The sequence below is a fragment of the Eleginops maclovinus genome, chromosome 1 (genome assembly GCF_036324505.1).
Source record: "Eleginops maclovinus isolate JMC-PN-2008 ecotype Puerto Natales chromosome 1, JC_Emac_rtc_rv5, whole genome shotgun sequence".
NCBI classification, from domain to species: Eukaryota; Metazoa; Chordata; class Actinopteri; order Perciformes; family Eleginopidae; genus Eleginops; species Eleginops maclovinus.
This window is the reverse complement of record NC_086349.1, coordinates 10674999-10700902: the sequence shown is the minus strand read 5'-3', so window position 1 is coordinate 10700902 and position 25904 is coordinate 10674999. Positions and strand designations below refer to the sequence as shown.

At 38.9% G+C, this 25904-nt stretch overlaps 1 protein-coding gene across 1 annotated transcript in view; it reads left to right on the top strand.

The window, feature by feature from the left end:
• The window catches only part of cacna1db (calcium channel, voltage-dependent, L type, alpha 1D subunit, b), a 67195-nt gene that overhangs the window by 10239 nt on the left and 31052 nt on the right, over positions 1-25904 (top strand). The window contains exons 4-9 of the mRNA XM_063885395.1: positions 16980-17119; positions 17957-18099; positions 19665-19817; positions 20839-21035; positions 23149-23252; positions 23476-23645. Of these exons, the coding sequence (XP_063741465.1) occupies positions 16980-17119; positions 17957-18099; positions 19665-19817; positions 20839-21035; positions 23149-23252; positions 23476-23645 (907 nt within the window). The remainder of the gene's footprint in view (positions 1-16979; positions 17120-17956; positions 18100-19664; positions 19818-20838; positions 21036-23148; positions 23253-23475; positions 23646-25904) is intronic.

Below are 25904 nucleotides of genomic sequence, written 5' to 3'. Positions count from 1 at the left end.
ATTAGATAAAGCCAGTTAACCTGGTAGTGTACGCAGTCCTTCCTCTGTTTTGGAGTCCGTTTTAACTACATGTGGGTGAGCCTCCACATGAGCAGTGTGAGTCAGAGGTCAAAGGGTAAATAATCTTATGCAGGGATGGATATCAGAATTGAAAGCATAGCAAAGAGAAACGTCGGTTTCTGATAAGGCAGACTCGGCAGCATGCGTGTTTCATGTGCCTGCAACTCAAAGCACACATCAGAAAACACCCATTCACTTCAAATGAAACACACATTCTCAAAAAAGGGCCGGCAAATGTCTCAATCATTTATCCGATCCTTTGCAGCCAATTAAACCCAAACGGTTGTCCATGGGATTTTTTTCAATATTTTCAGGATTGGCATTGAAGGGATTCATTTTGCTAGACAAGTTATTTAGTTTTTTATACTTTAATTATTTAGTGTAACTTGAAACAAGCCAAAGTACCAGTGCCTTAAAACTAATCTTAAGCACAGCACTAACTTTACCCCTACCCTGCAAAAGCTTCTTAATCATATAAATAAGAAAAATAAACTGTACATGATAAGTGTACATACTGTTTATTCATGCGTAATAGTTTTTGTATTTTTTTTTTTTAACAATCAGTGACACAACAGGGTGGACCAAAATACAACCAAAGACATTTTAGGTGACTACCATGTTACAGTTTACTTCCATGGTCTGAAAACACGCTGAGAAAGTGTTAATGTCTAAGACAAAAACACAGCAACACCTCAAGCAGATGACCTGTCAATCACAAGGTAGTCACTCCTTAACAAGTATCTAAATTGTAAAAAGTAGTCCCTAAAATAATCATATTTTCACTCTTAATAGGACCATCATTTACAAAATGAACATTAAGCTGTATCAAACACGACTTGAAACCAGCGAGTGAGATGATACAATTGCCAGGAAACTGTAAACTAGGTTATAGATCAAGTGAGAAGTACACTAACGGAAAAGATTACTTTAATTAAATGTATTATGTCAACAGATTTCCCATAACTTTATTAGGTAATAATATTACGTTTAAATAAAAAGTATTAGGTTCAACTAAATATTATTACTTTCAACTGACCAAATACAGTTAAGTGAAATTTGTTGACTTAATACATTTATTAAAGTCAGCTTTAAGTTTTCCAGTGTAGGGGGATTTTCTCATAGACCTCAGACTTTTTTTGCAGTCGTCCAACTGTATATTAGGGAGGATCAGGTCTAAGGCACTTCTCTATTGGCTTCTGACCCAGAGGTTACAGCCTGAATATAATACACTTTCTAGACATGCGGCTTATGTTTATGATGTTGGCATTTGAAAAGTGAGGACACTCCATCATAACAAATCCATTAAGGGATTGGTGCACAATGCTTTGTGTTCTCTGCACATTTCTCCTCACTTTGATTCAGAAACATGTTTACATTTGTTGTATAACAGCAATTAAAACCCCTGCATGCTCTATGGTGAGCAAGGTAATCCTATACATCAGTACAACGGTGAGTTCATCCAGTGTTTGAACACACTGGATGAACTCACCGTTGTACTGATGTATAGGATTACTGTACTGTGTAAGTGTGGAAATCATATATGATGTGTGCTGTGTGTGTCTGTCTGTCTAGGTGTGTGTGTGTGTGTGTTTGTGATCCTCAGAACAAAATGTCACGTTGCGTCATTTTTTTCTCAGTCAGGGATTAAAGGTTTATGGATAGGGAGATATGAGAGTCACACTACATGCAGCAAACTGCGCCATCAAACATGTGAGTGTATGTTTGCTGTGGGTGGCTGTGTCATTTTCCTTGACGTGTATGTGTTCATAATGAGTGTGGTGTAAAGAAAAAGAAACGGTTGAATACAATAGGTTGTGTTTTGCAGCAATGACTAAGGAATCATTTATATTATATCATCAAAACATATTTAACCAAATTCTGTAGACAATGGAAAACATGGGATAATCTGTTTATGTTTGCCATATTTGGACACACACTGGCCATGGTGGAAAGTAAGTTAAACATTAAACTACATTTGATTTGACAACAGCGGTTACTAATTTGCGAATTTAGACTTTTAAGACAAAATATGAATTAACTAAAAAACTATAAACTATCTTTAGCAGCTGCAACATTAGAGTTAGGAACACTGTGATGTGCATTAATGGTATAATCCAGTAATATAATACTGTATATGTGATTCTGAAATGGGTAATTCTGCATTTGGAGTACCTTTTATTTGGAACATTTAGATGATGTTAAAACTTTATTATATGTAAGTGATTTTGCCAATCCAGGACTTCTTTCTTGAAACCATTTCCTTTAACATTGTGTGATTGTTTCCTTATTTAATGTATGGAATTTTTCCAAATGTGATGCTTGATTCATCCGTATTTGTTACAGTACTGGCTATGAGCATCTATAATGGGGGGGGGGGGGGACAATTGATTTATTGGTAATAAGAGTAGAACAGCGATGTTGACCCAGCAACTTTTCAGCCTTTAGGCCAGTTTTTTCATACAAACATACACTGTCAGATATGTATGTATGAATCCTCACACACATTCACTTCCAACTGGCTGTTGGCATGTTTCCAGTTGTATGTATACTGTGTGTGTGTGTGTGTGTGTGTGTGTGTGTGTGTGTGTGTGTGTGTGTGTGTGTGTGTGTGTGTGTGTGTGTGTGTGTGTGTGTGTGTGTGTGTGTGGGTGGGTGGGTGGGTGCAAGGAAGGATGTAGGTGTCTTAATGTGAGTGTGCAGTATATGTGAAGTGAAGCCTTCTCATTAACAGGCAGACAAAGAAAAGCATGTGTGTGTGTGTGTGTGTGTGTGTGTGTGTGTGTGTGTGTGTGTGTGTGTGTGTGTGTGTGTGTGTGTGTGTGTGTGTGTGTGTGTGTGTGTGTGTGTGTGTGTGTGTGCCTGGTAGATTGTTGGATACTGAGACGGATTTATATTATACGATTTTTTCTGGGCATCGGTGAAGACAACTACTCTCAACTATGAATCACACGTCTCGCTATTCCTGTTCTAGATTTATAAAAATAAATGTATTCCGCGTTCAAGGTATTATTATATTTTCAGTCCAGTGTTGCATTCCTACCATAATCGGACGTGTTGGTGCTTCTTATTTCTGTATGGTTCAGCTGTTGTTGACAGTCTGTAGATAAAAGCACAGTTTGGTGTGAAAGGATGCTAGTTATTTTGATTTCCTTCTGATGAAGTTGCTGCTTGTTACTAGTATCTCAACCTTCCATTACTGCTAGAAATCTGTCCGTATTGAACAGTCCTGGCCCTCTTCAATCAACAGACAATGGCAATGTTTTTTGCATATCAGTAGCTAATAAAGATAGGACTGTAGATATAGAAAGGCTTAATATTGCTTTACAAGCTTATAGCTGATTATGTTTGAATACATCTTTAAGGTCTGTTAAAGCATTTGTGTGTTTGTCTAATTTGCTACTGCACCATGAGCATGAAGGAATGGGTCCATGCGTGGATCTCATCTAAGTGTACTTGACAATCTTCTGAGTTGTTAACAAAGAACGGCAGTATGTTCAAGCTTGTCATCTTAAACATCTGTGTGTGTGTGTGTGTGTGTGTGTGTGTGTGTGTGTGTGTGTGTGTGTGTGTGTATGTTTTGAATACTGTATATGCTGTGTGTTGGTTTTCAAACGTTAAGTCAATTAACCAAAAACTAATTAGGACAAAATTGTATTCATCAAGTAAAGATAGAAATCATTTTATTGTTCCAGCTTCTAAAATCTGCTGCTTTTCTGCATTTTAAATGGCTGTTTATTGAATGGTTGGATTGGAATAAGAAGGTGTAACCAATGTGTCCTTTGCGAGTGTCCAGGAGCAGCCAACTGAACTGAATAAATGCTTTAGATTAACTTCTATCTTTTCTTTATGTTAGAGAGAAAAGGAAAACTCAGCAGTGACTTTACAGCTCCAAATGAGTGGCTTCAAATTACAATCTGAATGTGTAACATTTGTGATAATACATTTGTATGGGGTTGGAAAATATACTGTTAGACAATATACATTTAACTCAGCTGTCCTGTACCTGAGAATAGTGAGAGTATTCTAAAGGGAACTTTTAATATTAGGGGTCTAAAATATATACTTAAGTAAGATTTTTTTTAAAAGTTGCACAGTCGAGTGTTACATAATTTATTTAGGCACCACACATTTATTTTGGATCTCTTGTTGTGTTGTTGTGTGTGTGTGTATGTGTTTGTTATCACCGTTAAAGTAGCCCCGGGACATCTGTGATCATACAGCTTCATTTGAGAGCAGTCCCATCTTTGTGAGTCATTTTCTTCCTTCTCTGTTCTGTCACTCCTCTTCATCATTATCATGTGTTAAATATAGACTCTGTATAACTACAGCAATCATGCTCACAAATATACGCTCTACTAAATTTCTAACTCTCACAGACGAAGACTCAATTATCGGTGTCAGTGGGTGAGAACAAAATGCTCCACAGAAATGAATTTCTAACATCGTTTTGCTAAATGCTATAACTTTTAATGAACAATATACTTAAATTGGGACACAACACACACACATACGCTCACACACACACACACTAAATGTTACGCATGTGTTTGTGTGTTTTAAATGGCGCTCAGGGGCTTTAAAGGTTTTAAGGCCGCTGGGTGACAGATGCACAGATGTCAGGAGGCCTGATGGGCAGACTGCTTAGCACCCAAAGGCCCAGGGACCACAGACACTGCAGGGAATGTGTGACACAAGCACAAACAAACACACACACACACACACACACACACACACACACACACACACACACACACACACACACACACACACACACACACACACACACACACACACACACACACACACACACACACACACACACACACTCTGACTCTCTCTCTTACTGTCTCACAAACGCACTATGTTCAGACATTAGCCACAGAGCACATTTAATGAATGCAGTGTTGGCAGAGGGACTTAAAGATCTGTCTACTGAGAAGAAGCTTCTTAGGTTGGAGTTAAAGAAACAACGAGATCCAAAATAATGTTCAATTCGTGTCCATTCAAACACAATTAAGGCGTAGATTAGTAAACCAGACTCCACATGATGCTGGATCAGGTGTTCTGTTTGATGTGAAGGAAAATAAAAATGCTTCTTCACTGCATCTGTCTTAAAATCAAGTAATAAGGATAGTTTATTCTGCTGTTTTGTTTGAAAAAAAGCAACAAACACTAAAGTAAAAAGAAAAACAGGCATTTTATATTATCTGAACCTCAATTCATGCGACAGCAGCAAAAATGTTGCTGCACTTCTGTGTCTAAATGTACCGATGGTTTAAGCAAAACTGATCACAGCGAATAATGAAAGCAGTAGATTGAATGAGCAGGACTCGACGATGATGAGGAGATTATCTGCGCAGCTCAGCGGGTTTATGGCTCGCTGGATAGATGACAACTTAAATCTCTTTGAGAGTGTAACAGTTTCCTCTTTCACAGCAGGTTAACAAGTTAAAAGTAACTTGTAAATATTTTTATTTATAAAAATTCTAATGGTCTGTCCAAGTGAGGATGGCATGGATAACATTTTGACAAAGTCTACTGTCAGAATACCACCACATAAACTTTTAAATAGGTACATTTTAATATGATTTAAAATGTAAAAATCACTGTACTACAGAACTTTAATTCAAATGAAAAAGATTTCCATCTATTGCCATTTAGTTGTTTTCCTTGTTTGCTCCGTATTTCACATTTTAGGTCATTTTTAAAATATAATCTTAACCCTTAAATGGTTTCTGTATACTGAGGGAAACACTAATTTGTCAGGCTGTGTGTATGGGTGTAATATGTAATATGGTTGTAATATAAGTGTTCAATGGGTGAAATAACAGTGTAACATTGGTATAACAAGGATGTAATACAGTTGTATTAATGGTGTGTTAGGGTTGTAATAACAGAGTAATATGTGTGTTATAAATGCGAAATAGGAGGTGTATTTATGGGTATAATAACAGTGTGATATGGGTTTGATGTAGAAAATAGAAATACATTTTCCAAAATAATTAAATCTGACTGCCGATTAAATGGATAACTAATCTTTTAATAGTTGGAGACACATTTCATTTCTCGGCCAACCTCTTTCTTAGTCATGTTGTGGCAATGTACAACATCTGAGTTGCTGCTGTTTAATTTTCTGTCAAAACGCCTGTTGTGTGAAGATGCTCCCCCCAGCTCATAGGTGTCCCTGCTTGTACTGTATAATGTATTTAACTACCTGGGTGTTCATATTCATCATGGTGCTCTTTCACCTCATTTTACATACGGCGCAGCCTGCTGCCGTGACAACTGTGGCCATGGAGACTTGAGGAGTATCCAGAAGAGAAGGTGCTTGTCAGGAAGGAGAAAAGACTGAGAGAGGAGAAAGAGAAAGACAGGAAATTAAGAAAAGAGACCAGAGAGGACAAAAGAGGGGTCAAGAGAGGAGTGAGTGGAGAACAAGGAGGAGATGTTAGAAAGGACAGGGCGGGATTGAAGGAGGGTGAAGAGGAGAGGCTGAGATTGTAAGTGATGAACGGATGAGAGGAGAGGATTAATGAGGAGGAAAGAAGGATGGAGAAATCAGAGCAGGAGGAAGTAAAGGAGAGAAGTTAAGTGAGAGGAAGGATTGATGAAGGTACAAAGGAAGAAAAACTGGACTTGCGTTCTTGTATCTCCCCTCCCCTGGTTTGAAGGAGACCTGCTGTTTGTCTGTTATTTACATGTTTAAACTCACTCAGCTGCTAATTGAATGAATACTTCTTTGATCAGCAGAGGTTGTGTGTGTGTGTGTGTGTGTCTGTGTTTTATCACTCACTTACAGACCATTGGAGCCCAGTACCCGTACAAGTCACAGTTTATGTGTTTTATAGGCAGGCAGATCTCTGCTGCCGCCGCGACTGTCACTCATAATACAAACTCTGGATTAAAGTAGTTCATGGTGGTCGGCCAGTACCGCCAACGGCCGCTTTCACTGTGTTTGCTACTGCTGTTTTTGACATCTGGATTACGACAATCTAAGACTAAAAATAGACACCAGCTAGAAACATACGTATGGGCTTGATTGGAAAACCAGTAGAGAGAACAGAAAGGCTGAAATCATCTGAACTGATGCTGCCACTGAGCTAGAATAGATAGACAGGATCAATGCTGGATGAAGTGAAGCTCCACACTGACATTTATATAAAATGTTTTGTTTTTACTTTCAAATGAATTATGAGAAGCTTTGGAAAATCATTTATACAACCTTTGTACAATAAGTAGTAAAAAGTTACTTCAAGTTTTAAACAGCTTCCTTTTTCGCTTCGTTCGTTTGCTTTGTTCAGAAATGACCTAATGTGTACGACGATAACCAATCTTTGTTCACATCTTGGTTGAACTTATTGTGAACTCTGTTTTTTTCTTCCTGCTTGCTGAATTATACTTCAACTGGTCTGTTCACCTCAGGCATAATAGGTAATGAGCCAATAGATTGTGTTTGACTCAATGAGATGTATAAAAGATATCCCGAAACATTCACCAGAAATACACACTTTAAAATACACTGTGTTTATTGTACACTAAATGGCAAGCCTTATCAGCTTAATAATTAGCAAGTAGCAATTAGTGTCTTCCTCAGTATTCATATCTTATGTAATCTACATTATTTGACATCATAGGACAGACCTCTATATCTGGAGATGTGGGAGATATAGAGACAGAGAGAGAAAGAGAGAGGCAGACAGAGGAATAGGGATGCTCAAACAGAGAGACGTGAAGGAAGCAGACATGCTGAAGAGGAGAGACGTGATGCTGACAACATAAATCTCACTGCTCTGTCTCTACTGCTGTTCTATATGTGCGCTCCAGGACAAAGTCTTCCTTCTTTCCTTCCTTTTCTGGAAGACTTTAGCCAAAGGTAATATAAGACTGCATACAGATTCAACATCAGCCCAAATGAGCACCAACATTATGCAGTTTACTAAAGCTTTGGAAAGTTCTTCTTGGCGATTTTCAAAAATTGTGCAAAGCATGCAGTGCTAACCTTCAGTGAATATACAGGAAGTGGAGAAAATGTATGTGAGATTTAAGCCTCCATAATGTAAGCTTACCATTACAGTTTTCTCCTGAATATGTGTAAGATGCCTCTCAGATATGGAGATTTCTAAAATCAGAAATCCTTTATTTCCTGCTTTTCTCTCTCTCTCTTTTAAATGTCATATTGAACTGAATATCTCTGGGTTTTGAATTGACATTTACAAGTCATCATCTCCGAAATTGAAAAAACTGGGCTGGATATTTTCACTATTTTTGAAAATAGAACAAAAGCTTAATTTAGATTATAAATCGGCAGATTGATTATAAACTCAACTTTTAGTTGCTGCCCTAAATATAAAAAAAAGAGAGAGATTTGACAGTTGAGCAAAGGATTCCTAATTCCTGGGTTAAAAGGGTGAACACTACGAATATATTTGTGTGTGTGAGCATGTGTTTGAGAGAGAGAAAGAGATGATAATCATCTGTTACTTTTTGAAATTGAGCATTCTCAGAGGAGCTTTGAATGGATTATACATTTAGTGTGTGTAAAGGGGCTTTAGCATTACTTGATGACATTAAAGCCTCACAGAAGACAGATTTTTAGATGAACACTTCATAAGAAGCGCACAAATGGATGGGATATTTGTAGCTGTATTGTTCATCCTGTGGTTGTGTTCTGCAGCAATCAGCATGAACATCCTCAGCCACTGCTCTCTGGCCCCCATTAATCTTATTAAGATCAATGGGAACACAGGCTAATAGGAGCTGATGAGCCTGCTTCTGGCTGGTTCACATACATGCACCCAGTCACACGCACAAGGCCTTACATACACTGACACACTGACAGAATCAGAATGACATGCTGTCTGTGAGCATACACAGACATCCACCAAAACAAATAACACTGTCGTTATTCACATAGTAAAATAAAAACGTTTCAGTGGAGGGAGGGCTAGCTCCAGCTCCTGGCTCTGCTCTGTCTCCCCACCGTGCACCCTTTAATCAATGTTTTTTTGTATACAAAACTAAATCAATAGATTTCAACAATTTCAATGGGCCAATCGAATGACCAGTTTCAATGGGCCAATCGAATGACCAGTTTCAATGGGCTAATCAGAAGGCTAGATCAAATTGGCCAATTGAGTGTTTTGCGCTGCATGACTGCTATGTGACTGCCTTGTGCAACATACGACTGCTGACACTATAAATAGAAGACAGTCAAGTGATGCGCTAGAAATGACATATTATGATTTACCTCCAGTTAATTTTTAGTTTGTTTCCATGTACATTTCATTCTTAAAGGAGAAATGCTTCCAATGTGATGCTGTTGAGCCGTTTTGGCCAAAGACCATTTCAGAATTCAGCGCCAAGTACAATCCAACAGGAAAGCAAAACAGAAAAACATTAAAATGTCTTTAATTTAGATACTCAGATGTTGGAGTTTTACATTTTGCTGGCCTGAGGAAAAAAGCTTTTTTGAATTAAGAAGCTAAAATGATCTATTGCTGGGTTGTTGATTATCCCACATAATCCTCCCCGCTCGTTCTCCACCCACTAGTCATAGAGATTGTTGAGCCTGGATCTCTTTAGCAGACATGACCACCAGTGTTCCCCTGGTCTGTACTAATAGTTGAGGGAAAGCAGGATTCATTCTTCCTCTGGAATACAGTTCATTACATTGTATCTTCATTTTTTTTTGTGTTATCCAATACATTTGTTTCCTCAAACAGTAATTGTGGATAATATTTAGCTAGAGTTAGTTTTTTTCTAGTCATTTTAAAAAGCTTCCTGTCTAAACCATGTGACTCAGGCTGACATCATCACAGCTCCTGGTCACAGACAGAGCATTATGGGATGCACCCACACACATAAACACACACACACACGCACACACACTGAGCCACATGGCATTGAGTGTTATGTCAGCTCGTGTTATCCTCAATGAGGGTAGTGACATCGAGTGACCCTGCAAAGGGCTGTGTGTGTGTGTGTGTGTGTGTGTGTGTGTGTGTGTGTGTGTGTGTGTGTGTGTGTGTGTGTGTGTGTGTGTGTGTGTGTGTGTGTGTGATGCTCCCAGCTGATCAGCTCAGGCATGATGATGGTGTAGGGCCAGCCCTTCTCTCTGATCAATTTAAACACTCACACACACACACACACACACACACACACACACACACACACACACACACACACACACACACACACACACACACACACACACACACACACACACACACACACACACACACACACACACACACAGTTGGAGCAATGGGGAATACTGTCATGACACATATACATGTTCGTACAGCAGCCATCTGTGAAACATCACTCTCACATTGTACACTTATTTTCACACACAAAAATATGTGCTAAAATGTGTGCAGCCTAAGGTCACTTGATGACTTGATTTAGTTTAATTACTCTGTAATCTCTATAAAGAAATATCTGTATATGAATTAATCATAAAACCAGTCCTGAATCAGACGGATAAATTCGCTTTCAGATAATTAATGAGTGTGTGGTAGGACTGCGCAGTAAAATAACTTGTTAGTATAACTGCAAAGATTCACACAACATAATGTGGCACTTGCAGAGTACAGCCAAATCACCACTGCTGCTACCAGTGTCTCTTATCGAAGAACACAGTATTCAACTATTATCATTGTGGATGGTCTTCCTTTGTCCACCCATAGACTTAACCATGGTAATGTTTTAAAATACTCCAAAAGTAAAGGAAATTATCATCCAAGCTTCAAGGCTTTATTCCTACTAACTGTCCCTAAAGTCCATGTTTATAACCACATGCACAAACACCTCAATCTTCTTTGAGACATTTAAAGGAATTTAAATCAATTGGAGTCATGCAGATGTTGTTGTAGATTCTTTTAAAAATAAATTTGAATTACATATATATATAAAACACATGTTTTATTTAAATCTCTGAACAAGTTTGCCTTTGCGGCTGCCTGTGTTGGCCAGGACACTCTTGAAAAAGAGATTTACTTTCTCAAAGAGTCTGTTTCTAGGTTAAATAAAGGCTAAGTGTAAAACAAAAAGAAATGTAAAACAAGCCAGTGGAGGAATTTGTTTTCCCCTTATTGGCCATAGCTCTGTTTCTATATTTAAAGTTAGATAGATTTCCTTTTAAGTTCACCAAGGGTTCACAAAGAGATTATCAGTGATCTGATGCACTACGATTTGAATAATTGACTTTATGCTTCTTTAAACCACCCTATACCCTGATGATCCAACCCTATGTCTGTCCCTCTATAGTCATCTCTTTTTTGCTGTTTTACAATTTGTTCCTCATCTTTCTCTTCCATTTTTAGCTTCTACTCTTTGTATTGTCTCTTTGGACCATCTGTGGTTTGGTTAATCCTTTGATTCAACAATGATTGGAAGTTTTTTCAAGCCAAGGTCAAAACCCTGAATGTATTTTTGTAATTATTTCTCCTCCAACTCAAATGGCACACCTGCTCTAATGCTCAGTTTTTAAAAAAAGGTTTAAGTCTGGGATGAGCAACTAAATTCATTTATTTATTTTAACGCTTCAACTCTTTTTAAGTGTTAGTCCTTCTGACTGAAAACTTCTATGTGTATCAGAAAGACATCACCAAGGACATTTTTTCGAACAGGCTGCTCTCTTGGCTTGAGCAACACAGATTTCTTGACCAGCTCCCAAAAGAGGGGATTTGGAAGCTTACAGCACCCACTACTCCTCCTTAAATCAATTAAGCTGCTACGGTTTTTGTGCCTGGTTCTGCGTCATGTTGGTGTTTTTATACACATCTTAAAGCCATAGAAGAGAAAGTTTAAGGGAGCGGAAGAGAATTACAATTTATAAAAGTGATCTTGTGTTCAACTATACTGTAGAAGAATATGGACGTACAAGTGTTTATTGGGTTTTCATAGTTGTCTATAGATTACCAATATACTATTTGCTTACGCTAGTAAATCCACATTTTGAGTGGGACTTTTTGGATAGGCGGTTGCACTAGCGTAATGCAAAAAGGAAAAAAGGAAGGCAAATATGTAGTCAAACACATTGCCAAACCAGTTTGCCTTTTTTTAAGGCTAAAAATATGTGATTTAAAGGGAAATTAATTTAAAAAACGACCACCAGTGCATAATAAAAACACTTTTAACATTGTAGCCTCATCTTTTATGTGTGGTGCTCTCATTCAAAGGTATTTCTAGCTATTTTTTAGATGTACAATGTGTTATTTTCAGTGGAAACTCCTGTTTATTTAACCAGCTGCACCAGAGGCAGTTGTCTTGAGTATCCAAACTTCAAGTCTCTGCCCACACATGAAACAAGCCTGATTTCCATGGCAACGTTATCCCTCTCACAGCTGTATTACAAGCACAGAAGGAGATTACCAACATTAAACGAGTGCAAATTCTTCACTGGACCTGGACACAGTAGGCAAAAACAGTTGGACCCTGTAACTTTGACAGTTCGATTAATCCTTTTGAGGCAGTTTATATGAAACACACAGAAACAACAGCTCTTCTGTATACCGGTATGGGAATGGTCTCCTCCCCCGGTACTGACAGAACAAAGGGTTTTCTAGAGAAGAGGGTTGACAGAGTTCGGGAGCCACTTGTCGTCTCTCTCTTTACACCTCCCGGTCAGCACTCAACCTCACTCTGCAGTGCCACGTGTTACTCACTCACTACCCAGGAACCCCTTGGGGATGTGAGAAATAAAACAGATTTAATATTTCTTACGTAACACCATGCAGTAGTGCAGTATGTATTAAAGCTATCACGAGGTATTTAATAGGGCAGAGGGCAAAGATTATTTCTGACTATACTTTTTAAATCCTGGGAAGTTACATGAGCACAAAACCAAACTATGTTTTTAAGAGCTAAATCATTTTTCTGATGCATACAGCATTAAGTTTGCTGGATTATAGAAATAGCAGCACTGACGTAAGGGGAACAATATTATGGTATTTTGAAAATACAGTGTTTTCAAAAACAGTTTTGAATAGATAATCTGTCTTTTCTCCTGTTTTTTACATATCTTTTTTAATGTATTCATCTCAAACAATATTTGTATATTCTTATATTTAAAACGAAGTGTGCTTACTGAGTGACAAAATAACATGGTTGAGCAAACCGGCAGTAATTACTGCTCTTCACGTAGCTACTTCACAGTAAAGCCATAATCCAGTCCTTTCACTGGAAGGCTTTTAAAGTGAAGCGGCAGCAGGAAATGTTTTGATTTCATTAACAGCAATGCACGCATGCACCTGCCTTCTAAAAAAAACCTGAGGTCTGCGGCTCTTGTGTTTGCACTGTTTTGTCTCCATGAGTCATTTTGTCAAAGATTTTCTTTTCCATTTTAGTTTAAATGGTTGAAAATAAAACTATCTTTCAGTTCATCCAGCATTTGTATGCAATCAGGTTCATAGCCCTTTCTCAAAAATACATCTTAACACAGAGAACGAGCATCACTTGATCGAACTATTGAAAATCTATCATCCAAAATAAAGTATGCCTCTTGGCAACACTGACTGAAGGTATTAAACGTGTTGTTTTGACCAGCAATTGAATAAATGAATACATTTATAGAATGTACTTAAAAAATCTTGTCAATCTATCAATTTTTATTTGGACACCTGCCAGTAATTACTTAGTCTTCTTTGTTACTTGTGTGTGTGTGTGTGTGTGTGTGTGTGTGTGTGTGTGTGTGTGTGTGTGTGTGTGTGTGTGTGTGTGTGTGTGTGTGTGAAGCAAATTGGTTCATGTGATTACTCTATTTGTTGTCTCCATTGTCCTGCAGTAATCTCCATTCTCAGACACAACCATGTTGATTATCAGCCTGACTCCTGGGTCACATCCTGAATGGACTTCACACACAAACAAACACACACACACACACACACACACACACACACACACACACACACACACACACACACACACACACACACACACACACACACACACACACACACACACACACACACACACACACACACACACACACACACACACACAATCCATTTGGGCTTGGTCCCTCACCAGAGGAAAGGACAAATTCAGACCTATGGTAGCAGAAGTAGAATTGACATAGGCAGGTGTGTTCATGTGTGCTGCGGAGGCTCTTATCATGGTTAAACAGCTCTGAGTTGCGGCGCTCTTGGACCTCAACAGGTCATTACCTTTATATATACAGTCTATGGTCATCACACAGCCTCTGTAAGGGCACAATACGCAGGTTACACCTGTTAAAAATGAAGAGCAAGACAAATAAAGGTTTTTTGGTACATTTAGCAATAATTAGTCATGTTTAACATCAGCGCTGGATGTTTTGCAAACCATTGGGAACTTTTTAAATTTCTGATTTTTTTTTCTTTTCCTCACATTTAATGAAGGTATGAACAGTAAGAACATGTAATAATAATCCATGTCATTTATATAACGCTTTTCCTGGTGCTCAAAGCACCTAAATTAGTCTTGTTTTTTAATTGAGAAAATAAGCACAGATACAATTACCTAAGACAAAGTGATTTTGTTTTTGGCTGCGTATTAAGTCTGTTCGTCCGCCAGCATCACAGGGAAACGAATGGCCGGATTTTCATGAAACTTTGTGCAAACAAAGAACTCGTCTAATGTTAAAGCATATTCACAATTTATGGTTTTGTTAACATTGCGAGAAAAATGTGAATAACAAATCCCTTTAAGATCTATCAATACGTTGTTTTAAAGGTTTGAGAAATACAATACAACACACTTTCTTCGTAGCTTCCATGTTGTTCCCCCATTATGACTTCTAGCTCATAGACACACACATGAATGAATGGCACTACATAGAAAGTCAGAAAACTAACCAAATTCAGAAAGGTTGTTCCTCTGGGGAACATAAATGTTTAAGTTTCTGGAACAAAGGTTATGGATCTTCAATTTTATAGGTGTTTTATTACTTGCGTGGTTAGACATGCATACACATTTAATGTTCATTTGGACGGAGAGCACAACTCCAGCAGGTTTAGAGAGTAAATTGATTTATAGTTAGCGGATATAAATGAAAACAATAGCTACCTGAGAAAACATTTTAAAGTCTAAATTTGACTGCATGTAATGCAACATAATTAGCATTAAAATAATATATACAGTACATGCAAACACACTGGTGGTAGTTTGGGGGTTTTAGCTGCTGCTATCTGTGGCTAAATTGAATTGAGTGTCTATAATCCCTGTGTGAAAGTGTCTGTCTTGTTGGCTCGCTGCCTTCAGGTGTGTGTACTACTGCAGGTCTCTTTTGTGTGTGGGTGTGAAATCTGAGTGCACTTGTTACTGTTGTCGTCACTGTCTTTCAGTGGGCACGAGTGTGTCTGTACGGGTCTTTGTGCGTGCTCTCCGTGTGCGTCTTATGTGTCCTTTAAATCAACAAGAGGAGTGCTGTGCTTAATGGGCTTTAAAACCTGCCGACTCACTAACCTTTTGCATTGACGGAGCCACAAAGAGAGAGAGACAAACACAGAGAGGGAGAGAGGGAGTTTGTGTGGGAGAAAAAAGAGAGAGAGATGAAAATGATACGTAGGAGAGAGGAAGGTGTTTCTGAGAGAGAGAAAGAAAGTGGAGGTGAGAAAGTGAAATAATGTGTAAGCTCAATAAATAGATGTGTGCAAATTTCCCAATCCAGGGTCCAGTTTCCATTACCAGACACTGTGTTACCATGGAAACATACTGATTATGTAGCAGGACAAACAGTAGGATGTTCCTGTGTTTTATTAGCCATGAGATATATGTATTTTTGGCAACATCTTTGTGGCCTAAGTGGCCTCTGCTTCTAAACTACTAATGTAAAATCCTTCTCTTTTAACCTTTTCTTTACTGTGTCAGAGGTGCTCACGGAATGCATGAGAAAGTGATGGTAACCGCTGGTATTTGATGCAGGTATTCTCATCACAACCCTCGATAAAACGCCAGTGTTTGACATGTTTCACATTGCTGCTGCTGCTGGATGAAAGCCTTGGACGGATCAAATGTTTTGTATGTGTTTTATCTTTGCTTACAAAATGTTTTTTCCTGTGAATGCTACAGTAAGGCCAGGAAACTTGCCAAAAAATGAGGGACGTTTATTAATAATGGATTATCCCTTTTTTATGTCGTAGAATCAGTGAGAAACTGAGCCTTAAAAATCCATATTAAAGTAGAAGATATCGCTTTGTGCAAATGTATTTTGAAGAATATGTCCGATTTGATCAACATATTTTTACCCTCAGGGCTTAGAAATATGAATATAAGTTGCCCTCTTATGACCACATTGTCAAACATCCCTAAAGACCTGTACATAATTGAGTTGTGAAAATCATGGAGGGACAAACACAGATTACAGTAGAAAAACGTATGGTCTGCCATTAATTAATTGTTATTAACCATGTTAATCATGCACAGACTTAAGATGTTGTCGTTGTGGTTTTCAGATTTAATTAAAATATGATTATTTTAAAAATAATTTTCCATTTCTGCTCTCACACTTGTCATTATTCCATCCATCCATCCATCCATCCATAGTACACATGAAGGTATTTGCACACAACTAATCATCAGGGTGAATTGGCTTTAATGTTTTACTCACATGTTTTCAGTATTCAAGTCTGCATGTCCTCTAGAGGTGATGTGCACATCAAATCTCACAGGTGACATTTCTTGAAAGTCAAAGATACTTTCTGCTTGCTTTTACACAAAGAAGAAACAGGTTGCCAAGCCAACTGTTGCTGTAACCAGGGAACATGTTTTTTGTTGTTGTTGTTGTGTCTCTAACCGTTTGGCCTCATTGTCTCTTATTTTTGCAGCCCCCATGCACATTAGTTGACTGACCGTGAAATCCCAATGCAAAGTTAGAAAAGTGAGATGACTAAACTTTTCTCTGTCTTGTGCTTTCTCCTCTTTTCCTCTCTACACAGGAAACAGTAGAATATGCCTTCCTGATCATTTTCACTATAGAGACATTTCTGAAGATTATTGCCTACGGCCTGGTCATGCACCAAAACTCCTACGTCAGAAACGGCTGGAACATGCTGGACTTTGTCATCGTCATAGTGGGGTAAGTTCATAGGTAGAGCATAATATGTACGTGTAGACACACAGGGTCAAAGATATAAACACACACTCACAGTCAGATTGTTTCTTAAAATTGAAACAATACACACTATGGCTTACCCTGTTCCCTGTTGTACATAAACCCATCACACATGAATTGCAAAAGCATTACAGCTGCAATGATTATTCCAGTGTTTTAACAGAAAACATCATTTAGAAATGTTATTTAGTCATGCAAACATGGTCAGAAAATGCTGTTTTCAGCTTCTCAAATATGGAGACTTCCTGTCATTTTCTGTTTATATCCTTTCAAACTGAATAATTGGGGTTTTGGACTGAGAAAACAGACATTATCTTGGACATGCGGCAATTCTCTAGTTTTCTGACATTTCATAGACCAAACAGTTCATCTACAGATGAATTGGCAGATTCATCAATAATAAAAGAGATCTTTAGTTGCAGCCTTAAGAAGCATCTTAACTCTGTCCACCATTTGCCCGACTCACCAGCTGATCATCCTTACAATGTCCTGTCGAGAGCTGACAGTAATGTTTCAGCACACACATGAACACACAGACAGCCTTGTTTAGAGTGATGGGTTATCAGTGGACCACCTGGCCCCAGTAGGACTTCAATGTAAACTGTGATGAGCGCTGAAAAGCTGAATGTAAACACACAAACTCATAAAGCATGTCAATATAAGCCCACCCTTGCACATACACAGAAGCAGGTACAAAGAGGACACATGGCTTTGTTTTCTGTTTTCATCTCTGCCACTTCTCTTTTGCCCCTTCACTCCTCTTCACCCTCTCTCCCCCATTGCCTCTCTATTCTCCATCAGGTTGTTTAGTGTGGTTCTGGAGATGATAACAAAAGATGCTGACTCGGGCGGCCAGTCTGGAGGCAAACCCGGGGGCTTTGATGTCAAGGCCCTCCGAGCCTTTCGCGTGCTACGACCCCTTCGCCTTGTCTCTGGAGTTCCTAGTGAGTTAACAGAGAGCTGTTTTTTGGTTTAAAGCACATCTTTTCCCATTTCAAGACCTCACCCTTCTTAGGCTTTTAATCAGGGGGACAATGGGCAGAGTTAGGCCCCTAAACCTAAATGTCAGGTTGGTTTAAAAGTGAATCCAGGCTCTGAGCACAGACAAACAGGCAGGTGAAGTTTATCTGAGTAGTCACTGCAGATGGAGATTGGGAGGACGAATTGAGGACATCAGGTTGTTGGCCAGCTGGCGGAATGGCACAGGAAAACAGTCAACTAGAATACAAGAACACAATGAATGTGGCGGGAGCAGGCCGTAGTTAGACGCCGACGTTGTGGCCAATTCGGGTTTCACAGCAACACTACAGAATCCTATGTGTGACGTCAGGGACACTACGTCGATTTATATGTACATTCTATGCATGTGACACACAGCTGAGCAGCATGTGAAATGTATCTCTCACCTAAAACTGACAAGGACAAAGATTTCTCATTTGGTACTTAGACAACCTTTGTCGTTGAAGAAAGCAGAGAGACATGCAAACATAATGAAAAGCACCCCGAGGTTACCAAAGTCTAGGAAATATAACAATAAACAACGGTGCAATACAGTCAACAGTTCATGAGAAATAGCTGTCAATCAGGCAGAGTTTGTACACACCACACAGTCTTTAGAAACAGTCGAATCAGTCGACAAAAGTTGAAAATACATCTGTTAGTGTGTAGCGGCTTTTATATAACCTTAATATTTGATTTGATCAGATTTCTATCTGCTTAGTTCCTACTTTTTAGTCCAATCCCATAACCACCCAGGAGACACTGCCTCCTTCACTGTTTGTGTTCATGTCTAACCTTAGATCAAGTTGGCCTAATGTGTCTGCAATCTTTGAGTTGCCATAGCAATGTATCATCTCCTGGTCTCTGGGAGACAGGACCTCTGGGAAAGATGAGCTGAGACGACATTTTCAGATCTATTCTCGTTTAACATTTGTCTTTGTGGGATGGTATGTGCAGTTTAATTAACCGGTGATATTTGGGCTTGTTTGCTGATGCCACCGAGGGTTGGCTTGTATTCCTATTCCATCATATCAGAGGCTTACAGAGAAATACACAAGGCCATTTCAACAACTGATGGATTGGATAGATTGTTTGTGTTTTGTATGAGTCTGATTGCTTTTCTGTGCTTATTGTGTCTCTATACGATTGAATTGAGAAAATAATTCATCAGAGATGAAAGTAATTATGTATGAAAGGCAGTTGACTTGATGATGACTGATGTCCAGTTTTCCAAATGCTACTGCAATATCGATCCGCATGTTTTGCATGCTGCAATATTTTTGGGGGACAAACATTGCATAGCTTTAGGATGCTTACACAATTATTTGTAATTGTATAAGCTCCTGTAATTTAACATGAGTTCTTCATGGATCTCTCCTGCAACTTGATTAATATCATGCTGCTGGTTTTTTTGCATCGGCGACGAATCAAGCTTGGGTCGCCGTGGTTGTACACGGTTTACAGTAAGGATATTTGTGTCTGTTTGACCGTTGCCTATCTGTGTTTGCAGGTTTACAGGTCGTTTTAAACTCCATTATTAAAGCCATGGTTCCCCTTCTCCACATCGCTCTGCTGGTCCTCTTTGTCATTATCATCTATGCCATCATTGGCCTGGAGCTTTTCATTGGCAAAATGCACGCCACATGCTACATAAGACAAACAGGTATGGTATAAATCAGTATTGTTACATTTTTTATTGAATCTGATTTTGGTTTTAATCCAGAGACTTGCTTTTTTATTAACCTTTTAAGCCTTTTAAATCCCACATACACCCTGCAGTATGAGCAGGCCTACATATGTCATTTTAGGATGCTTTTAATCCCTGACACATGTACCTTGTATTTGAATGGTGGCAAGCTACAGAAAATGGTAGAATGGTGGATTAAATCCAGTGATTAAATGACTAATATCTGACTATTATGTAAACAGGCTTCACCTTTACTCCAGCATTGCTTCCAAAATGGCAGAAATATTCAAGAAATAAGGAGAAATGGATTGAAGCATGTAGACCTATACTCTCCTATACTACAATCACACACACGCATACAGCCACAGTCATATTGCAAGATGGCTGACAGACAGAAGCTCAAATAACAGAGATTGACAATATACAAAATATGACAGAACTTAGTTCATGTTTTGCCCTCTTTCAACAGACCTAATTTACCCCTCTTCCCTCAGTCTCGCTTTGATGTGTTTTGATCTTGTTGCTTGTGGACGTCAGGAAAAGCACTGTAGGCAAAGATTTCATGTTCATGACGGAGCGAGATGGAAGCTGCCTTTAATCCCCCCTCACTCACCACCGCTCTGTTTGAGAAAGGCACTTAAACCGTAGCTTGTAGTGTGTGTTGGTGTGTGTTGGTGTGTCTACCACAAAATAGGGGTGTGTGTGTGGATGCATTGTATTTCTTTGCCATAGTTATATAAGGATTTTGTGATTACATCTAGTAATGCAATGTAATCAAGAGAACTGTATATGGACATGTGCATGATGATACAATCACTTAAAAGAGTTTCATTGTAAGATTTCACTATTTTGTTTAAATGAAATGCATCAGTGCCAGGTCTTTTGAAGTGTTTCAGACCATGGGAATGTTAATGTAAATGTTTTTGATTATTTTTGCGCTTTTTGTTATTAGAAAATACTCATCAGTGGATTCATCTGTATGGCTCTGATTCCCCAGGTGCGCTCGCGGAGGAGGAGGCCACGCCATGTGCTGTGTCTGGTCATGGCCGCCACTGTATGCTCAACGGTACATTTTGCAGAGAGGGCTGGCAAGGCCCTAACAACGGCATCACAAACTTCGACAACTTTTTGTTCGCCATGCTCACTGTGTTCCAATGCATCACCATGGAGGGCTGGACCGACGTTCTATACTGGGTAATCTGACGCCAAAGCTATAACATCATTGTGTAGCTTTTGGACTTAAACAAAGTTAATTTTGGTATCTTTGGTATGTTTGTATATTTTCAGGCTAAAATGTATGTCATTTAACGTCTGTATTGGATTTTGACAGATAAATAACGAGGTTTTACTGAAAATCTGCAGGCTACGTGAACAACGAGACACTTACAATATAAAATCTCAAATTAGATATTGTTTCTCCAACAAATTCAAACCATATGAATATTTAACAAAGTAGTTCTCATTGAGAGCTGTAGATTGAACCATTACCTGTCTTTTAATAACAAGTATTTTAAAACCAAAGAAGCCAGCCTCACTTCAAAACCCTCAGTCTCATTAGGACAGATCACCAACAGCTTGTAATTATCCAAAACACTCAACACTGAAGCTCAATTCAGAATGAGTTTTCATCTAAATCCACCCACATCTTTTTATTGATGGTAACCCTCATGGATGGAATAATGAACCTCTCTGCCTCCTTCCCTGCCGTCCTCTTTCTCCCTCACAGACTCTTTACTTCTCGTATGTGTTACCATGGCAATCCCATGCTAATACTGCTGGTGAAGTGACGAAGGTTGGACAGACCTTAAAGAAGGATAGATAGACGGATAGAGAGGGATGGATAGATTAAATCTAACCTCTGACCTTTCCTACTGAAACAAATTAAACTTTGCTGCAGAGTCGATGCATTGTGACGTCTCTGCATTGCCAGCTGGCATAGGGATTTCATTCAGAAGGAATGCAAGTGTTAAAGTAGAACTGCATGCATGTAGACAGGGCGTAGAAAAGCTTAGTGTTGAGGTTAATTGGAATGTGTTAAATGCCAGTTGTGCCAGTATAAATGGAACATCATGCACTTGTTCCCAGCTCTATTAAAAGACAATTTAGCTCAATAGTATTTGCAACCGATTCATCACTAATATACACTACCCAGCCAAAAAAAAGGTCACAAGCCTGTGGGGGGCAGTGCTATGATCTGGGGTTGCTGCAGTTGGTCTGGTCTAGGTTCAGCAACGTGCCCAAAGAATGAGGTCAGCTGACTATCTGAATATACTGAATGACCAGGTTATTCCATCAATGGATTTTTTCTTCCCTGATGGCACGGGCATGTTCCAAGATGACAATGCCAGGATCCATCGGGCTCAAATTGTGAAAGACTGGTTCAGGGAGCATGAGACACCATTTTCACACATGGATTGGCCACCACAGAGTCCAGACCTGAACCCGATTGAGAATCTTTGGGATGTGCTGGAGAAGACCTCAATACAAAATCTTGGCAAAAAATGACAGAAATAAATGTTGTGACATTGCAGAAGCTTGTGGAAACGATGCCACAGCGAATGTGTGCCATAATCAAAGCTAAAGGCGGTCCAACGAACGTTAGAGTGTGTGACCTTTTTTTTGGCTGGGCAGTGTATATCACTATCACCTGTCACCTCATCCACTCATTAGTAGCCAAGTTTTCTCTTACATGTCGCCCTATAGTGGTCGCATTTCCTGTTCCAGTTTTAGTTGTAGCTCAGTGAAGGTTATTTTTGTTTGAAGGCCATGATGTGCTTTGACAAAGACTCCAGACTACATTTTAACTAATATCCAGTTCTAAAGTATTTCACATTTACATGTACATCATAACGTCCACATTAACACTATTGACGGTTCATGTGATTACTTACATTCTTATATTGACCCTTTTTTGAAGCTGTCCTAGGAAGTAAAATGTAAACACAATATTCATAAGCTTTAAATATTGTTATGAGGCTATATTACTAAATAACGTATTTTATAAAGTGCATGCAAGTACTTGTGGTTCTTACTGGCAGAAGCTGTAATAAGGTGCACACACTCAACCTCAACCCAATCCATTAGAAAGTCATTGCATGATTATTTGTTTATTGTGCAAAACAACAAACAACCAGACATTTTAGGCTAACTAGAGTGAAGTCGTGCACTTCACTAAGATATGTTTTATGCAACAGGAAAGGATTCTAGGCAATTGTGGCATTAAAACAATAGAATGGTCAAATATGTGCATGAAATATCTATAAACTACGTCTAATATTTCTCCTTCTTAATTTGTATTTCTATTCAGATGAATGACGCAATGGGATTTGAGCTGCCGTGGGTCTACTTTGTCAGTTTGGTCATCTTTGGATCCTTCTTTGTTCTCAACCTTGTTTTGGGAGTGTTGAGTGGGTATGTTTTGAGACAATATGTTGTCATTTATAACTTTATCATTTGATTGACTGGCTAAACTCAATCAATTTATTCAAGACACTAAGAATATATTCAGACATTATCAAAATGGTTCATCAGGTTTTCATTTTCCAAATATAAGGACTGTCATTACAAGATTAGAAAGTAGATATGTAGATTGTTTGGTGTTTTATGTTGAGAATAATAACCCTGCCCTATCCAGAGAGTTTTCCAAAGAGCGAGAGAAGGCCAAGGCTCGGGGAGATTTTCAGAAGTTACGAGAGAAGCAGCAGTTAGAGGAAGACCTGAAAGGATACCTGGACTGGATCACGCAGGCAGAGGACATCGACCCGGAGAACGATGAGGAGGGAGACGAGGAGGGCAAGCGTAACCGTGAGTTTCCTGAATTGAATACACTTTGTCCTTCCATGTTTAAAGCTGGGAAATAAAGATTGTAAAAAGAGCTGTGAGTTCCCATCTATTTGATTTTCTCAATTTTGAATAATGTTGGACATCTCTTTGTCTCATTGATACTGAAAGGAGGCAGGTGAGCATGGCAAACCATTACTCATCCATCTGTTGTTATGCCACTCTGAAATGCTCACAGATGCCTTGAATGTCATAAAGAAAAATGTTGTATGTGTCTCTGACACACTTCGCTGGCTCAGCTAATAACACATGACCTTTTCCCACAATCAGATGGTAACCGACTCTTTTAAGCATGTGAGCGTGACCACCTAAATATTACAGACTGACGGGTTAACGTTAGAAAAGGACAGGTCTCTAATCAGGACAAAGGGACAGTATCACATATTCCTGGTTCTGGATTACACGCAAATGTCTCCTTACATAAGCGCCTTTGATCAAATCTTTATCCAGGCATCCCCTGGTGCAGCTTGGTATACCAGGTCTATTCTACAAGAGTGAATCATACCACCTGGAAATTACAGTTAATTTCATTTCAGGCAGTATGCATCAGAACATACAAAGTAAATTAGGAATACTTAGAATGCAATTTCCACAAAATCAGTACATGACTTTGTATTTTTTCTCTTTCTTTTCTACTTATCATTGTTTGTCTTCTTTTTTGCTTGTATGTGAACCACAATGTGATGCAGTGGTTTACATACAAAAAACATCAATTTATTACCCATGAAAATGCTCGTGATCATCTCTATATCAGTTATATCTTTATCGGACATAAAAAGAGGCCTTTAGTAAAATACTGCCCCTCCTCTCTCTCACTGTTTACTCTCATTGGGCTGATGCAGCAGTGGTGTGAGTTCACAAGTGAAAACTGTGACTTAAGCCGTGGAAGCAGCTTCTGAGGTAGAACTAAGAAAGCAGGCGCCAGGATTGCTTTGATTTTCAGTCTTTTCTATGTTGTGGCTTTGTGTGTGTGGTCACCATGACAACACAGGGGTAACTGTGGACGATTGGTCGTGTGTATGAACATGAAAATATGACTTATTGTGATCTGCAGGGGGCTTTCAGCCTGTTTGATTTCATCATTCAAATACCTTGAAGGCGTTCACACGTACATTTAAGATTATACTGGAACAGTAAACAGGAAGTGGCTGCAAACTGCTTGAATGACAGTGGAAGGTCAGGGTGGGTGGTTGCATGAAGCATCGTAAGAGATTCTTTAAAAATGCAGTCATGATTTATTTCAAGAGATTAAAACACCACAGAGTATCTTGTGTTGTACTTCACAACCTTAATCAGCAGGTTTTAACCCCCTGAAGTATGTCTGTTCACAACAACCGTGTTAGATGCAGTCACAAAACTGTAAGTGTTTTTGTTATACGTGAGTGCAATATCAAGGTTGAGTTTGAAGGTGGATGTGGTCCAATCAAAGGGACTTTAAGTCAGAGCCCTATTTATCATCCCAGCTGTACTGATCCCATCACAACATGGTCTCTAGTTTCTTGTTCATCCTAAGTTATACATTAGATAAAACTGTTAAACTCTTACATTTGCACATGTCTCTGAAGCTTAGCATTACTTTAAAAATAATTTCTTGATTGTAAATCCTCAATCGAAGTCTTGTAGTAGAGGACCTTAATAATATCTACATTAGGAGATGTGCGGCATGTAGAAATGTGTAAAGTCACTTGAGTCAGCCTCGGTTGGGTCTGAAGACTACAAGTTTGAAGATAAGAGAATCTGTACGCAGAGTTAAGAGAGAAATTAGCTAACAAGACGTCTGTAGCTCGCTTCTTTTCTCTGCTTTAGGCTACAAGTTTAAAGCTACATCTTCCTCATCTCTGAGTCAGTTGTCGACAGTCGAGTTGCATTTTGGGTAATGTGCACAATCGTTTGACAGACTGCAACAGTGCCTTAAAACCATTCACAGTGGTGAGCGTGTGGTCAGTTCTTAATATCCTCCAGTTATAACCTTGCTTTTACCTCTGCTGCTGTTGTAGACTTTAGACCCGACGAACACACTAACTCTTTCTTCTTGATCCCTGCAGTGACTGTGTGCCTTGTAAATAACTGTCTGTAGATTGCTGCTAACATTAGTTTTCCCCCCTCTTTGTCCTTTCTCTTCCTATCGTTTCTTCTTATCTTTTTCTCGTTACCAACAGTCTCTGCTTTCTGTCTTTTCTCCTTAATTACTAATTATTTCCAGTCTAATAATGTGGTATTTGT